The sequence below is a fragment of the Camarhynchus parvulus genome, chromosome 3 (assembly GCF_901933205.1).
Source record: "Camarhynchus parvulus chromosome 3, STF_HiC, whole genome shotgun sequence".
NCBI classification, from domain to species: domain Eukaryota; kingdom Metazoa; phylum Chordata; class Aves; order Passeriformes; family Thraupidae; genus Camarhynchus; species Camarhynchus parvulus.
In genome coordinates, this window is record NC_044573.1 from 23,578,063 (window position 1) to 23,596,090 (window position 18,028).

Below are 18,028 nucleotides of genomic sequence, written 5' to 3' on the forward strand. Positions count from 1 at the left end.
GTTTCCTGTTTTGATTTAGCTAATAAAAAACCAGCTTTGAAAATGTTGCTATGGTATAGTACCACAAAATACAGCTGAGCACATTTTTGCGTGCTTAGCTCTCAGAATATAATTTTTCTAGCAGCAAAAGATAGTGCAATTATATCTGTCTTCTGATACTCTGTGGATTCATTGTGGTTTCTGTTGGTGTTGGTATTAGCCATTAAAGTGATAGACTTGAGGAGCAAGTGAGAGTCATAGCTGAGCTTCAGCAGTGAAAGGCATTAGCTGTGGTGTCAGAATTGGCTTTGGTTTGGTGTGGAGTCCCCCAGAGAGTGCTGCATGTGAATGTCAGCAGGGTCTAGGCAATTCTCTTCTCCTGCCAGGAGCAGCAGCAGCATGGGCAGCCACAGCCTGCAGCTGCCTTGTGGGCAGCCACTTGGTTTTTTTCAGTTTATCTCCATGCCAAAGTCACAAGCGTTGCAGTGTCATCTCGTACCTTCTCAGTACCCAGTTTTGTTCCCTCAGTGCCTTTATCTCTCCTGCTTGGGTTTTATTGCATATCATCAAGTAAGGTTAGTCCTCAGCTTTATGCTTCTGGTTATGTGCTGCAGCAGGTCATAGGGTCAGTTTGTTTGTTTGTCCTTGTAAACCACCAGCCTTTTTACAGTGAAATCCAGTATTGAAATTCTGTGAAAATCCAATAAAGCTACGGGTGAAATGAACAGGTGCTTACTACAGCCTTAAAGAGACCCTAACTAGAGTTACTCTTTTAAATTCTTTACCAGCAGGTGTTTATAATTCCCTATTAAAGCCATCTTGCTTCTCACTTCAGCAGAAACATTTTTAAAGTATTAATCATAAGGCATTCATATTTTTATACCCAGAAGTTAAAGACCTGGCTTATTTTGAGATAAAAGGTAATTTATTTCCCTGAGATTGTATGTTTGAGTTTGGTTTTCAGTGATAGCAGCTCCATATATGAATCACTTGTTCACTTATTATAAAGTAATAAGAGACACTTAAACTTTTTGGATGGCAATAAAAACCATATGTGAAAGAATTAATGAAAAACACGCACTGCATTCCTAAGTTTTTTGGTTGCCTTTTTTTTTAAATTATGCTTTTTTAGTTTCCAGTACTTTTTCTTCTGTTAGTTTAACTGTGTTATAGTTTTAGCTTCATGGACAGAGCAAGTGTGGAGCACACAATGGAAAAAATGTGCTCTGCTGACAGTGTGTGCTGTCTGCAGAGAGTGCAAAATTCAGTGGCTACCTCAGACTGCTTTCTCATCAGACAGTGATTTTGTATCAGATGGTTGTTGAAGGTGCTCCTGTACCTGAGAGCAAATGGAGACCCCCATCTATCATTATTGGGCTTCTTGCTCTTGTTCAGCCACAGTGCATATTATTAAAAACCATCAATACTGTCACCAAACCAAATTGCGTGCTTGGGAGTTTTTATCACTGATTTTTGGTGAAGTCAGGATTCTATAATTGAAGCAGGAAGCATTTAGATAGTGTCTTATTGAGCTTGTTTGGGTCCAGTATTCCTTGTTCAGTCGTTGTTTTTGTTTGGTTTTTTTTTAATAAAAAGCTAGAGTTTAATAATCAACTTCAATTGTTTCAGTGCTAATGGTAACTGTTGATAATACTTAGATTCATAATGTCACCCAATAAATGAAAAACCAAAGTTCACTTATCAGTTTATGTAAAATTAATAACCAAAGATCTGTTTAGAAATTTCAAGGCAAAGCTGTAAAATCAGTCCAAATCAGGGCAAGTCTCTCATCTATTGTATTTGACTGTTTGGCTGGCACTGCACCAGGGCTCTGTAACAACAGTGCATGTCTGTCTGTCAGGATCAGCAGGCATTGGCACATGATAGCTTGGGGTGAGAGATGGCAGAGCTGCAGGCACATAGGAATTCCACTGTAAGGTTAAGTGTAACAGTCTGGGCTTGGTGGCTGAATTTGGTTATTCATCTCTGTGCTGTTAGCCCTGGTTTAAATTAGAAACAGGCTTCTGAGCTCTTGTCCCTCAGGTTAGTGGTCCTGCAGAGTTCTTGGACACAGGCCTGAGAGCAGAAGGCTTGTGGGAAAGAAGCTATTTGTAGTTTTAAAAAACATAGCTTCACTGGTCAAGCAACTAGAAGGTGAAGACAGATTAATAAATGTACACTGAATGTGGTAGTTTATTGTATATTATTAGAGTGTTCTGCATGGCCAAGCTAGCTGGAGTCTTTTGGGGTTTTTCATTTGCCTGTAAATCACTTTAGGGTGCTGCTACACGTAAAAAGAACTGAGCTGGGGTTTTAATGCCCCGGCCCATGTTGAACTTTCAAACTAGATGGGGTGGGACCTACTGAAAAATAGTCAGTAATAATTTGCAAAATTACTGTAATAATTCCTTTAGTTCTAAACTTATGTATGTGTATAATCTACTGTATGCTCATAGACATGCCATTATGTACACTCTTGCTGGCTGAAGAGCAGTTAATTACAGAACAGACTTGTGGGGCTACCTCAGTGTCTTGTCTAATGAGGAATAGTGTAATATAAAATACATTCTCTAATATTATGTCCAGTCTTGTTGAAGAAATCATTAATTGAGGGCGAAGGTTTCTCACATGCTTCTACAAAACTACTTGGTTTTTTGGTTTCTTTTGCAGCATGTTTTTTGGAAAACACGGGAGGATTTTGTAGTCTTGCTGTCTTCAAATTTCTGAAGTATCTGAGCTTTCATGTCTTCTGAATTGCTTTTTGCCCTACATATTTCTGAGTTAATCTACAAAGACTTCTTTGATCTTTTTTTTCTCCTCTTTTCCTATTATTTTTATTATTTTCCTTTGCAAGCCTTTCATATTCCCCTAAGATTATGATTCAGGGAAAGTAATACATTTCTTAAGTGCCATTGCACGAGTCTTTCTGTGCTGGCTTCATGGAAGCACTAATTTCAGTCTTTCAGATGGTTTGAATTGCAATATCTTTGCTCTCTGTTATCACTTGCAGGGTTTTTCATTGGCCTTACCTTCCAGCTTGCTTTCCCTGATTTGCTGGGTTTTAAACTTTCTTCCAAAGGTGAATGAATAGAAATTGTTAGGAGTTGAATTTTAATGTTACTGAGCTGCTTTTTCTTATTTCTTCAACTATTTTTTTATAAGGCCTGATTAAAAGCTTATTCATGCTAATGGGAATCTGCTCTTGGTACAAGGGAGCTTTGCAGAAAACTTTCAGTCAGTTCACTGTTCTACAAATTTTACTTGCCCCTAGTTCTAGTCAGTCCTGGATTACCATGCCTTGTCAAGAGGTTCCTTGCATAAAAGGTATCTATGCTGGCTTGCAGTCAGAGAAGATGCACTCATTTCTTTGCAGGTCAGCCAGGCTTCTGGAGCCCCCTCTCACTAGCAGCACCTTGTTTCACCAACATATTTATTCCTTTCTTCTCTGTCAGGCTGTAAACTTCCGAAGAACTTGCTGTAGATACTGTGGTTGCTAACATCTACCTCCAGTCTGCTGGGACCTATTTGGTTTAGTGTTTACACTAATGAACTTAACACTTAACACAGGAAAGTGGAATTTCATTGATGGCACAAAGCTGGGAGGCCAGACTGATAGAGTTGGAAGCTGAGATTTTAATACAGTAGGACCTAGATGTTCCTGAGGCTGAAGTAGTATTAAAAAAAAATTAAATTATTCATGCAGGAGTTGTTAGTAATGTTCTAGCTATAAACAGCCAGAATTAAATGGTAGGGGAAAGGGCTATAACATGCCACTTAATTGTACAAAGTTTGAACCACTCACTTATTTTGATAACACAAATGCAGTCCCAGGTTGTATCAAAAGTAATTCTAATGGAGATAGAGGCCTTGTGGAAAGTGTTAATGCATCAAAACCCTGGTAGATTCTCCTCTGTAGTACTGCATGCACCCATAACCATAGAGGGTAAATGTTGTTGTGCTGTGGAGACAGACTAAACCCTTATTGTACAAAAAGAGAGTTAAATAGCTGGATGTTTTTATTTTTTCAGAATATGAAGGCTTTGAGGATTGCTCTTTTCATGCTCACCCAATTCACTTTCTGACAGCAGATGGGCAGACCTGTGCTGAAATGAGCAGCCACGCTGTCACACACACAGAGAAAGAAAACAACCTCGCATTATGTTATTGTCACCTGGAAATTGAGAAGTTCCCAACTAGTAGGAGGAGGTTTTTGGATGCTGTTCTGAAATCAGCAGTGTGTTTGTGTCTCTCAGTGACAGCCAGAGCTCTGCTCCCAGAGCAGGTGCTGCAGTACTCTGCAGAGTAAAAAACATCAATGCAAGCCGAGACAGGGCACTGGAAGAGCATGTTGGGTATCTGTCAGGCTGGAGTAGGCTGAGCTGAGCCAAGCCATGATGTTCCTCCAGCTCATTAGTTTGCATTAATTTTCAAAGCCACATGCTTGAGCAGTTTTTAAAATTACCATGTGCCCTCACCATGTCCTGGCTTCGCTTTTGGTGTCTCTCCTTGTGAGAGCAGTGTTTTGTGTCACTTCAGCTGACTGGGGCCATATTTTAGTCAAATTAAGTGTTTCTTTGTCTTTGGGGCCGAGTTAATGATTTCCCCAAACCTCTGGGGAACCCACGGAGATCCAAGACCTGCTTGGAGTCTGCTTAGGTCCAGCATACCCAGAGGGCTGCTATGCCTGAGCCAGTCCTGGGAGCATAAATTGGGAGTGCTGATCCTGTGTTCCCTGGCACTTGTGTAAAGGGATTGTTGAAGCTCCAGAGGTGAAATACCGTGGAGCCAAGCAGAGTTTGGCAAGGGCTGTGAATTTGAGCTCAAAGCTGCACAAAAAGCAGCTACAGCTGTTCCTGGTGAAGAGCTGGCCCCTGGAGCCAGGGCGCTGCAGCCGCTTGGTGCTACCTTTTGTAGCAATTCTGGGCTTGAGCTGTTCCTTTTTGTGTGCTGTGGGTAATCCATGGCACCTGGGTGTGCTACCTGCAGAGCCTCAGCTGTGCTTTTCAGTGGGTTTGATCCATATTTGAAAGGATTTATAGGATGTCTGCAGTTGCAGATTAATTAACTTGGCAAGTGCCAAGGGTTCTTCATGATGTGCCCTCCTGGCCCTTTCCACACTCATCCCCCAGCACCCCCTTCCCCAGATGCTTCTGCTCAGGGGATGGTGGGATCTGAACATCTCTTTATATGGAACAAAATATTTTTACTTTCATACCCAATGTTTTCAGGCTGGTAGATACCAGAATTGTCAAGGATTTTTTGTTGGTTGGGGTTTAGTGAGTTTTTTACCCACTCTCTTCAGACGTTTTGTTTTCTCCCTTGTCATCCCTTACATACATATCTATCATAAGATGACAGGCTCTTTTTTCCCTAGAAGGAAATAAAAGTCTAGACATGCTGCTTTGTACTGGAAAATAGTGAGGCTGCAGGAAAGGATCATAGTCTAATGCTCTTGATCATTCAGTTGAGCAAGTATAGTATGAAAGAGTTAAATCACTGATTTTCTTAACTTGCAAATACAAGAATTTGGCCTCGGGCAATTAACTGCTGTTTGAGAATGGTGCTGGTAGCTGTCATCCTCTCTAGTATTTCAAAAGATTTTTACATTAATATCTGCCCTACAGGTTATTCTAAGAAAAGGAAATTTACAGTCTTAGACAAAAACATCTTTCAATGGGCTGTCTCTTTTTCTAATCCTTCTCCCTCTTTAGGGAGAGGCTTAATCAAGCTTTACCTAGCCTGTGTCCTTCTAACAAGTGTTTTAAATGTGTATCTTCAAAGGTAATCTTGAGTAAACACAGCTAGTTAAAAAGCTAAAAAAATGTTCTTTCTTTAATGGGAAACTTCAGAGAACTAATTTGTATCTCAATGCCCCGTAGATATTCTTTTCCCTAAGCTCCAGGAGAGCCTCTTCTGCCAGAGGCTTGACTGAATTCCTCTTGGACTCTTCATGCCTCTCATCTGCAGAGTCCAACAGGTGCAACTGCCTCCATCCATAAGAATTTCAATTGCAGGTTGTCTCCACTGTTCTAAGCAACAATGAGAAATTTGATCCTAAATTTGTGGTGTCATTTTGCACTGATCTTGTGAAACCAGAAGTGTCAAGCTCAGTGTTAAATCAAGAATTTATGGATTAGCAATGAGCGGTCTTTTGTAAATACCCTCTGGCTTTAATTTATAAGACTGTTGGTGCCAGATTTTAATAGAAAGGTCATTGTTAATACATTACTCTTGGGTTTGGCCAGAGTTATTTTATCTCTGAATGTATATACTATAAAAATATATTGGTGGATAAATGAGACATGGTACTAGTTTGGAGTAATTATCTAAACATTTATGTCAAACTAGTGACAGCTCCAATCTTTAGCTTTTCTTAGCAATGCAATTAAGCAATGCACATGTGGTAAAATAACTGTTGTGTCTAATTTAGCCACCAGGGAGTGATTTTCTTTGTTCCTTTTTACCGTATCTGAGACAGGTTTTCTGCTGTTCTCAGTGGAGAGACTCATGGGGTTCTTGTTCAAAGCACCCATGTTTTTTCTTGGAAAGAAGTGAGACAACTGTTTTTCATCTTTTTAATATTTGCTCCTTTCGTACTGGACTTCTGTGGCTCAACTTTCATTGTATTAATATGCTAAATAAGAAAGAAAACCTTTATGTATGTGTTAGTTTTAAATTTTTCAATTATTATAATTATTGACCTGGTTTCTTTTGACTTTTTAGATCTCCGAGTTTGACTTGATCTGTTAAGCTATGATTCTGTGGAAATAAGTCTGAGTTTCTCATAATTTCAATTTCAGATGTTTTAGGGAATGCCAGACACAGATTGCACAATCATGCAGTCTGAGTATTAATCTTATGCTTTATTGGGGAAATATTTCCAAGCATTCCTTGAGGATTGTAGGGAAGTCTGTTTCATGTTTGTTTCTTAAAGAAGTACTAAAGTAATTGTTAAAAAAATCTTAATTTTAGATCTTAATGTTTGTTGTGTCAAATGTGATTAGAGATTTCTTAATACCATATTGCTAATTTACAGTTATTCTTCTACTCAACTCCACTTCTAGTCCACTTCTACTCAACTATTCAAATTTTGGTTTGAACTCTGAGTTCCCTGTCTCTGCTATGATTTTCAAACCCGCACTCGTAAAAAAGTGTCAGTGTTCCAAATTCACAGCAGAATATTATATTACTTTAGTTAATATTTATGCCATAAATGGATATTAATTACTAATGAAGTTGAAGAGCAATAAAAAGTTACTACTTCATTGATGCAAAGTTACTGGAATATTTGGCTCTTTATCATCAGTGCTTTTTGAAATGGAACTGTAATTTTCCCTGGTGGTAGGGAAGCTCACATTCCTTGAAAAGGAACTCCTAAAGGCTTACAAAGTGCTCAGATTCCCACAGAGATGAAGTACATGTGTCTTGTCACAGCTGTGAGCAGTGTTAGCTGGAGTCATTCTGAGCTGTTGTTTTTTTCCTTTTATTCTTCAGGATACAAAGCTTAATAACACAGGTTGCTGTGTTAGTTTGTGATGGTATATAATTCTTGATTATATTCATCTGCAAAAATCTTGACACTTTTTCCTGTGGTGTCCTCGTGCCTTAGCTTGGCCGCTAGGATTTGGAAAGGTGGATGGCTGGGTGGGAGAAAGAACCAGTTGGGGAGCTGACCTGGGAGGGTTGTGGTTAATGGGTCATGCTGTGCCTGATGGCCAGTAGGTGACACAGGGAGTCTGCAGGATTCTGGTCTGGCCCTGCCCTGCTCATTGTCTCTAGCAATGGCCTGAGATAGGTGACACAGGGCACTCTCAGGTTTGCAACGACAGCAGACTGGGGGCCCAGTGGCTGTGCTGGGGAGATGGGCTTGGGGGAACCTCATTAATGAAGCAGAGACAAATTCCAAGTCCTGCACCTGTGGAAAAGAAGAGTCTCTGGCAGGAACACAGTGTGCGGACAGAGGGGCTGCAGGAAGCAATCTCTATGGGAAAGGCCCCTGAGGTGCTGTCAGGTGCTAGGAGAGAGGCTGTGCCATCTCCATCCTAGGAGTTTTTTACATTTGCAATAGACAAAAGCCTGAAGAACCTAGTTTGGCCTAATGACCAGGCAGAAGTTGAACTTAGACACCTCCCAAGTCCTTTTCAACCTGAAATACCTCATCCTGTAATGCAGTGGCTAATTATTTATTCAGTTTCAAATTTGAATTTTGAATTGTGCCTTTATAACTTAACTTGCATGTCTAAAATGCTACATGCTCAGTCTGTTCTATCAAAAATTCAACTAATGCTTGTTCTGTGTGCATTTAATGTTCCATTAAAAGAAAATAAAATCTGGGCCTTTACCAAGCTCACATTTCAAAAATAATTGTTCTATAACCAGTGTGATTTGCATCTCTGTGCTTATTACTGTGTTTATTACTGTTTATTCTTTTGTGTAAACTTGCCACATGATTAATGTGCCTTTTTGTTTCAACAGAGGGAGAATATATCAAGATGTTCATGCGAGGCCGACCAATCACAATGTTCATTCCTTCTGATGTAGAAAGCTATGATGATATTAGGACAGAGCTGCCTCCTGAAAAGTTAAAACTGGAGTGGGTGTATCCTTAATATCAATAACTACTCACTGTTCCCTTTTTGTCTTGTCTTGCATTTGTCCCTTTTAGAATCCAGTCTTGTCTCTTCTCTGTTAAGAAGTAAAAACTAAAAGGTGAGGGGAAATGTTCAAATTAACATAACAATGGAAATGGTTTGTGGCTCCTGTATAGTACAACTTTAAATGGCAGGCTACATAGGTACAGAAATACTCTACTTTTTCTTTGTTTTTTGCTGTTGACACTAATTCTAATTTATTAACTGACTTATATTTAGTGCAAAAGAAAGCATCTTTGGAAAGTTACATAATTTGAAAAATGTCCTCCACTACCTCTCACTATGTTAATGTAGGCTTTGCTTCAGGAATAGTTAGTTTTCAACTATGGAAGATGTCGAGTTTGTGTCCTTTCATATGGAGTGAGGATTGGAGAAGCAGCCACCCTTTGCACTGCTTCTGTATTTCAACTCCAAAGTGAAACAGTTAATGTCTTGGAACCTATTTTTGTATTAAATGCACTAAATTTGTCATTTGAGGAACTGAGTAGGTGTGTGGCTGATGAAAATTCTCCAAGCTTACTAGATCAGACATTAAGTTCATTTTAAGAGATGTGCTTTTGCACATGTTTGGGTCTTCCTGTCTCTCCCCCATCTCTGCAGATTTTTCCAGTAAGCTGTTATTGTGTTAGTAAGTTTCTTAGTACTTTAGTAAAATAACATGTCTAGGCAGCACTTGAGTTGTTGTAATAATCTGAAGTTTGATGCTCTGAGGTTGCTGAAAGCAGGAGGATTTTTTTAGCAATGTTGAAAGAAAGTTTCGGATTAAAGTCTGACTGGAAGGAAAACAGAGCCTTTATTTATGCTTTGTAAAACTGTGGTACCCAATTTTCCAACCATCACAGCTCTTGGTTGCTGATGCTGGTACTCATGACTGTGGAGTGAATTGGGTCAGTCAGTGATCTGGCTGAAATGTAGTCTCTTTTTGTGAAGCTAATTTTCAAGCAGGACCAGTACATTAGTTTGACTTGCCTCACAAATATGCAAGGACTGGAACTGGCATGCTGGAGGAACATCAGCTTGACTTTTCCAGCATCAGTGAGCAGTTTGGACTGATGAAAACTGATCATGAAATCACACCCTCAGTTAAGTAGGTGCAAATCCCAGTGTGGACACATTTAATGTCCAAGAACCTTAAGTTCAGGTTCAACCAGTTGGCTGCTGAGGTCTAATGAAAGTGAAATAAATCTAGTTGAAAGAGACTGTCCATATGTTTTGGAATCTGTTAAGGGAAATGTCATCCCAAATCAGACCAGTATATTTATGAGTGCAGGGTATCTTTTAGATGGAAAGGTGAAGAGAATGAGGAAAAGGCAGTAAAATTTATGAGGACAAAATATTGGTCTCTATTAATTTGAACTTGAAAAATTGCTCTTCATTTGCAAACTGCAGCAGCAGCACACTTTCTCCTTTATGCTTAGGTTTAGCAAGGGGAACAAATCTGCAAGGTAGCTGTATCTTGCAAATATGGTGGCAAACTGAACCCTGTACACCTTATTAAAAAGGCATGGGGACAATGATTTACTGAGTATTTTACTAATGTCAGTATTTTACTGATATCACCTGAAAGCTCAACTGAGTGTTGAATAATAGTTCCATTCATAGGTTTTGTTTTGAATTCTTATAATTCTCCTGCCTTCTGGATGATTTTTATTATTAGGTTTTTCTTTGTTACTACTCTTTTGGAAAATTCTGGTCAACTATGACCAGCTGCAAGGAACAACAGGCAGATTATTGGGGTGGATTTTTTTTGGTTTATTGGTTGGTTGGGAGGGGGGTTCTCCTTTTTAAATGGTTCCATTAGGTTTATTCAACTCCTGATACCCTGTACCCTGATTCAACTAGGGAAATAGAGCTTTTGTCTGCCTTGCAGATTATTGTCATTTGAAGAAATGCCTAAGCTGCTTGGCAAGGTAAAGCAGCTCATGGGGGAGTCTGAGCTTTTGACTGTCTAGTTCCTGAGTGATATCATTTAAGTTGAATAATTTAGTTTGAGTATCCCTGCTTTGTACTGCAATCTTTGCTCATGCACTTCAGAACTGGTTAAAGCATATCTGACATTCCTAGGAATAGCAAAATTGGCTTATTTAGTAGCTTCAGAGGTCACAGTCAGTGCAGCTTTTAGCAGTGACTTTGTAGATTCTTTCTCCCGGTGTATAGGAGCTCAATTTCAGGAGGGTATTTCAGACTCCGTTTTATGAGATTATTTTTAGCAGTAGTGCTCTTCTTTCTAAGAATAATTGAAATCAGTTGTAAATATACTGCTGAAATCTGGTGTACGGTAGATCACTTTTCTTTGAGGGCAGTAGCTATTTTTAACCAGTTCAAACAAACAAACAAACAAAAAACCCCCAAAACTTAAAGTTTTTAAACATATCAAATGTTGTGACAAAACAGTCCTTGTAATTGATGAGAAATAATCACAATATCAAGGCAACTATCTCGTAATTTCCATGATTTAATCATCAGTTTCACTGAAATATTAACATTGAAACTCAGTGGAAATCAAGCATCGAAGTTGTGTCACCCCTTTTTCTGAAGAGTTACAGTCAATTATTGCATTAATTTTGTTGCACTGTATATGCTGCTTTGTTCTGCATGTGTGAAGTAGGAAAGAAATGCTGTGGAGCAACAACCCCTCCTTTTTTCACTCAAGATAGTCTGGAATGGAGAATGAGGAAAGCAAAAAAAAAATTGTCCTACAAAACAGTTGGTTCATTTAGGTATTTGTAAAAAGAAATGCTTCTAGAAAATGCAGCCACTCTTTGGTGCTTTATTTTGTAGGAGGGGTAAAAGAAAGGAAGGTACTTAGAAAATGTATTTTTTTTTTTTCTCACAGTTTCATGAATGTCAGAATTCAGTGGTGGCTGCCAAACTATTTAGCTCTAGCTTGGCTAAGCATGGAAGACTTATGCTTTGGAAAGACATGTTTGTGTAAATCATTAATACTTTCCTAGGATGAATGTTCAAATACATCAATCTTACTAAATCCTTATCAATACATTCCCCATTGTGTACAGCAGATGAGCAAAATCTGCGTCTCTCCTCTGAGAAGGTATTTAAAATAGCATTCTTAATGCTTCAGGATAGAAAAAATATTTTCATTGGTTTGTAGCCGATTGCTTTTGAAAGTTCAGTTTAAGTTTATTATTTTTTGTAAAAGGCCATTCTGGAAGTTTCTTTTCGTTCCATCAGAGTTTAAAAGAAGAAAGAGGAATTGAGTGAAGAAGTAAATAGTAATTGAGGAGAAGCAGAGGCATCCTTTCTTTCTACCCTCAGCATTGTGTTGTACCAGCATTGCTCTGGATATTGTTTGCTTAGCAAGCCAGTGAATAATCTCTGCTTCAGAGGAGCCTTTGTGTTCTTCCCTGCTAAGGGAAGGCAGCAAGATATGGATCTGTTTTGTTTTCCACAATCCAAAGGGGTTTAATTGACAACTGAATGCAGTGTCCCTCTTTGAACTATTGTTTAGCTACAGCATGTGTTTTGTTTTACAAGTGTTCCTCTGGTCTGGTGGCACTGCAGAAGAGGAAGGGTAGTGGGGTAGTCAGTGGGGCATTTTTAGGGGTGCAGCACTATTTTTGATACGAAGGTGGCCCATTTTATGGAGAATAGAGATCAGGAGATACCAGTTTAGATATTCCCAAACCTGAACTACTGCACCTGCCTTCATTTATGAGCAAGGGCCATCTTCATCCATCCAGCTTTCTCCACGTGGGCCTTTCACTTCCTTTTATTTACCTTACTAACCAGGACCTCCTTTAGCTAAAGTTGCTTAATGTGTTTCCCATCTTTTTCTTGCTGTTGCAGGTGTATTAATTGGCACTGAAGTGGAAAGCTCTCTAAAGTGCACGACATAACAGGAAAATAATATTTTTGGGGCTACATAGTTAGATGTTAAAGTCTGAGTTATGATGTTAATTGTTCCTGGTGACCCAGGGAACTGAAATATAGGCAGGCAGCCACATTAATAGTCTAGAGGAGGAGAACTGCACCTGTTCCAAAGAAATAGCGAGTTGTAATAACGTTTGATCAGTGCCAACCAAGGCTCGTTCACAGTGTGTAAAACTTCTGAATGTCATTAGGACCTGTGCATGTTCCTACAGAAAACATACCTTTTATATATTTTAGATAGATTTGGATAGAATATTTTTTACTGTGTAAATTCCTTTTAAGTTTGGTTTGTTTAAAAAATACTCTTAAAACAGTGTAAAGAAATCTTTCCTGAACTTGGCAGCTGCTGTGCAGAAGCTTGTCTTTTTCTGCAGGGCATTAGGAATTGTTTTAACAGGCCAAATGAAAGCAACAATCTACTGCCCAGCCTGCTGATACACAGCTCTGTTCCTATAAAAAAATGTTAAATTAGAATAGCAAGTCCTGCTGTGTGGGAACTCTGCACATCACTTCGGATGTGAGGAGTCCCCCTGAGACCACGTCGAGAGCCGAAACCCCGTCAGGGGGCTCGGAGATCTTGGCATGATGCCCAGAACACTTGGTGGCTGGATTTCGATCCTGCAAATGAATTGCCAGTTTGGTATGAGGGCTGGAAGGTGTCACAGGTTTAAAGGGTGTTTTTATAAGGTGTACACAGGGTGAAAATATAAGTTTTAAAAATTTTTGTATAAAGGTAATGGGGACAAGATGGAGGGAACAGGGCGTGTCTCATCCTTCTTCCTTCTTCTTCTTGTTCTCCATCTTCTGCTGTGGTGTTGGCACTCAGGGATTGGTTTGGGGAAGGGGTGCACTGTCCAACATGGGTGATAGGTATTAGAAGGTAAAGGTAAATATGATATACGTAATTTGTGGTATAAGAGACGGCGCAGTCTTGGGGGCGGTCGGAGAGCATCGTGGCTGCCTTGCTGGTCAGACCTCTGTCTGCCAGGAAGAAAATTTTGTAGATAAGACTTAATAAACAACCTGAAGACCGAACAGCAAAGAGTCCAGTCTCATTCTTCAGAGCCTGGGGTCGCTCCCTGGACCACCCAACTCACCTCGGGGGCAGAGAACAAGCAGCCGGCCCCAAGACTGCTGTTACCTAATGAAATTTCACATGAAAATTTTTACAATACTGCTTTTGCTTTACTTCTACCATATTTTATTTTTAATATCAGTGATCATAATTTCTTGAGGGATTTGGGTTCCTGAAGTGCAGTTGTATGGGAGTTTTTTGTTTTCTTTTTAAACCATATTAGTGAAATTGTGTTGTAGTTCCAGAGGGAAAACCTTAAAGAGCATTTGCTGACATGAGAGCTCTCCAAGAATCCTTCAAGGGAAAAAAAAAATGGTTGGGTTTTTCTGGTATTCAGTGATTATGAAATCCTTAACTAACAAAAATATAGGTATGGGTATCGTGGAAGAGACTGTCGAGCCAATGTTTACCTCCTTCCTACCGGAGAAATTGTGTATTTCATAGCCTCAGTGGTGGTACTGTTTAACTACGAGGAGAGAACCCAGCGGCACTACTTGGGTCACACAGACTGTGTTAAATGGTTAGTACACAACATTTGCATCTAAGTGTGTGGGCAATAATATAGAAATATTTCTTTTCCTCTCCTGCTATATGTACAAGCTAATTAATGTCACTGTAGTTGTAGTTATTTCCTGTTTAATCAGTCCCAGTAGATTTCACTGTAATAAACACAGCACAAACAAATGGTGTTGGAGCAGTCCATGCTAGGATGTCTGGTTTAAATGTAAAACAGGGGGATATGTATACAATCTAAGAGTGCCAGAAAGGATCTTTGCATAAATTATTCCAAATAGTTGTCCCAGAAATTAAAAATTGTTGTTAGCCTGACTCCAAATCAGTTGCTTACAGGCAGTATGACAAAAGTGCAATCTTTAAAGGAGAACTAGAAAACTGTGTCAAAAAATGAGCAGTCATACTCTCATTTTGTAAAAGATGCATGATCCAAGTATAAAGAAAGTCAGGAAAATCAGAAAGATGCTTGCAAAAAAAAAAAAAAAAAACTAGAGAAGGAAAATTGAAGCCATTGTCTTTGTGTCAGGCAGTTACAGAATTTGCTAGATCAGTCTGAAGAGTAGTGCATAAAATGTAATGGTGAACATAAACTCTCTACTGTGCATACTTGATTGGAGAAAATTTGACATCTAAAGCTCTTTTCTCTTGTCTGTGTAATTGATTACTGAGGAAGGAATGCTGCCAGTTTGTGTTCTTCGCTTTCATTCAGAAACTTGAACTGAATTGTAAATTTTTTTGATGTCTGCCATTATGACATCTTCCGGCGCTGGCCCCCTTTAATCTTTCAGTGGCTTTCTTCACCATTGCAGTTTCACAGAGAAATCAATTAAGAATGTAGATCAAAAAATCCCAAGGACTGAGAGGATGTATTCTCTAAAATCTGTTTTTGCACATGAGCTTCAAAGCAAAATGTGATAAGCAAGGACACATTTTTACTTCCACTAGTGGTGCACCACACTGCATTAGTACAATTACATCAGTAACGCATTTCAAGTGGTGGTAATCCCTGACTCCTGGAGGCACAGGCAAGCCCTCAGCCAACTTTTATGCCTTTTTTCCCCCGGGTTCATGACATATCTAGGTTTAGGCATAAAATACATTATAGTGTTTATAACTATGGCACATAATTATGTGTAGGAGGTTCACTACAGACCCTGTAGATTGTGGCCTCCCAGCGTGGTGCAAACCTGAGATGTGTCAGGGCACATGTGGAGGTGGCTCTTCTGGCACTCCTGGTCGTGTGTCACCAAGCAGTCAGTACAGTGTGGAATGAAATATCTGATGAGAAACGTTCAAGTTGTCTCCTTAGAAGGGGGATTTAGGATCATAATTGTCTTCATGGGCTTTTGTTGAGAAGCAAATAAAAAAAATTACAAAACACCTCTCCGTTTTGAAGACGTATGACAGCAAAAGCAAGTCATATTTCTGTCTGTCTTAGTCTTGCAGTTCATCCAGACAAAATTAGAATTGCAACAGGACAGTTAGCTGGAGTGGATAAAGATGGAAGGGTAAGTAATAGAGCTGTTGAGCAGTAGTATCTTGTTTTGAAAATCAGGAAAAAGTGGTTTGGGGTTTTTTAATCATCACCTTCTGTCTGCAGTTTATATTAAGCACTGCATTTACTGAGGTATTTTGAGTTTTCTCAGGTAACAGTCTGTATCTCTAGCAAAAGACAGTGACAATGAAACACTCAACCATACATTAAAAAGAGCAGAAGCTCTAAAGTCCCATATCTGCAAGCAAACATGAAGCTTGTAATTGATTTATAAGGCCACATCATTTCTGTTGTATTACTTTCAATATGTGTTCTCCCAAGGGAGAGCAAATCCCCAGTTCTGTGGGTCAGTATAGTCTTAAGGCTTCATGGAGGAGGAAACCAACTTTGAGAATTCATGGAAGGTATGCCAAACTTTCCTATAAACTTGCTAATTTATGAGCAAATATATTTAAATGCTGCTCTACACCTCTTAGCATAATTCTGTCAGAATTTGAATAATTGTATTATTTTCATGAAGTTATAGACAGAGAGGGGAAAAAGGACAGATGCTATGAAGTGTAGAAGCCTGTTAAATATAACTCTTTTTCAGATGTTCAACCTAATTTTTTTATGTGGGGGGTTTTGTATATATGATTTCCACTGAGCATTTTCTGAATCTTCTTAGAGCTGGTTGGTTTGTTTTTCCATCAGTACAAAGGTTTGTCACTTTCAGTGGTGAATGCTGTCCTTAAGCCAAGTTAATTTGTGATTGTTTCTAAGCTAGTGTTGGATACTGGTTGCATGAAATATAACCATGGACATTTTGATTGAGTGGTTGGTGGTAGTTAAAAGGCTCAGTGCACCAGGATTTGTTTCTTTTCTTTATTTCCTAATTTATATATATAAGCCCAGATTTGATTATTATTTTCAGTTGTTGCATAATATCACTAGTCTGGGGTCTCAAATGCAAGATGACTCTTCCATTATTTATTCACTTCCTTGAATTGGTTAAAGCATTTCCAACAACTACCAAATGCCACTCTTCTGCCTCGACGGCTCCGCTGCCACGCTGGTAGCCCAGACAGAAGGAACAGCATTGCCTTGCCCGTCCCCTTTAGGCTTTGAGGGTAGTGCCCAGCAGCATGACCAGCACAGGTCACTGTGCCTTTACCCTGCAGTCTGTAGTGCAGGCAGCACCCTGTGTTTCCCTGCTGTGACCTGTCTGTGCTTCCCACGCAGTCCCTGCAGCCCCATGTCAGAGTGTGGGACTCGGTGAGCCTGGCCACGCTGCAGGTGATCGGCCTCGGCACCTTTGAGCGCGGAGTGGGCTGCTTGGATTTCTCCAAAGCGGTAAGATGGGCGCCATGCCATTCCACAGCAGGTCCTATGGAAATGGGGAGAAAACCTCTGAAAATTCTCCATGTTGTTGTGTAGCTGATCTCTTTTGATATTAAAAGTGTGTCACTAAAGTTTCTGTATACTTTCTGAAAGCAGCTGACAGCTGGGAAAACAGGAAATGGCACATGTAAAACCAAACAGCACGATAAATAAATAGCAGGCAAAAAAGTAGAAATTGAAGTCCACGCTGGGTTTGGTGGTTTGGTTTTGTTTGTGAGGAGCTTGGTTCTTTTTATTTTGATGTTAAAAACAAATTTGTTTGTGAGGTTTGTGAAGACAAAATTTAGTGAGTTCTGATAGGAGGGTTAACTTTTTGCTTTCACAGCTGGAGTAGGTTTTTGTCCACCAACAGGAAATTAAAAAAAAAAACCCTCACATTATCTTGTACTATTTTTTCCCAAGGAATAGCTTGTTCACTTTTTGCCTCTTCTTTTACACAGCAAATAAATAGAGGTCTTTGTTACTGGACCCATAGAATTTATCAGGAAAAATTAGTAGCACATGGAGATGCGCTGCTTGGCATTCAGAAAGTTCTCATTTCAAATTTGGAAATTAGTTGGGTTTGGTTTTGGTTTTTTTTTGTAAAATATGGGCATATTTTAATCTTTAAGCTGCCACTGCATTTTTGCCAAAAGACTGAGACATATCAGACCTCCTGAAAACCCAGGCTGGATTCTTGCATTCCATGATGAGGAATTCATATCAGTAAAAAACAGAAATTGCAGAAAAACAATGTCTGCAGTATTTTGCTAATAGAGGAAGAGATTTATAGGACAGCTGAAGTGGGAAGGGATGTCTGGAGATCACCTCATGCACTGTCCTGCTTACAGCAGGTTCTGTCAGAGCAGGCTGCTCAGGCTGTGGTCCAGCTGGCTTCTGGGAACCTCCCAGAATGGAAACTCAGCAGTGTCTCTGGGTGACCTGTTGAAAAGAAATTCCTGCACTCTCTTGCTGCAGTTTCACTTAGCAATTGGAATAAAGAAAGCAATTGAAAGAAATTTCATAGCATTGAAATGTTGCTGTGTTAGATATAGTACATTCTGT

The 18,028-nt window shown here is 39.4% G+C and overlaps 1 protein-coding gene across 5 annotated transcripts in view; it reads left to right on the forward strand.

Moving 5' to 3' along the window:
- The window catches only part of EML4 (EMAP like 4), a 147,847-nt gene that overhangs the window by 102,786 nt on the left and 27,033 nt on the right, over window positions 1-18,028 (forward strand). For all 5 annotated transcript variants that reach the window (XM_030944913.1, XM_030944915.1, XM_030944914.1 and 2 more), the window contains 4 exons: window positions 8,455-8,578; window positions 13,967-14,116; window positions 15,548-15,617; window positions 16,826-16,936. In XM_030944913.1, the coding sequence (XP_030800773.1) occupies window positions 8,455-8,578; window positions 13,967-14,116; window positions 15,548-15,617; window positions 16,826-16,936 (455 nt within the window). The remainder of the gene's footprint in view (window positions 1-8,454; window positions 8,579-13,966; window positions 14,117-15,547; window positions 15,618-16,825; window positions 16,937-18,028) is intronic.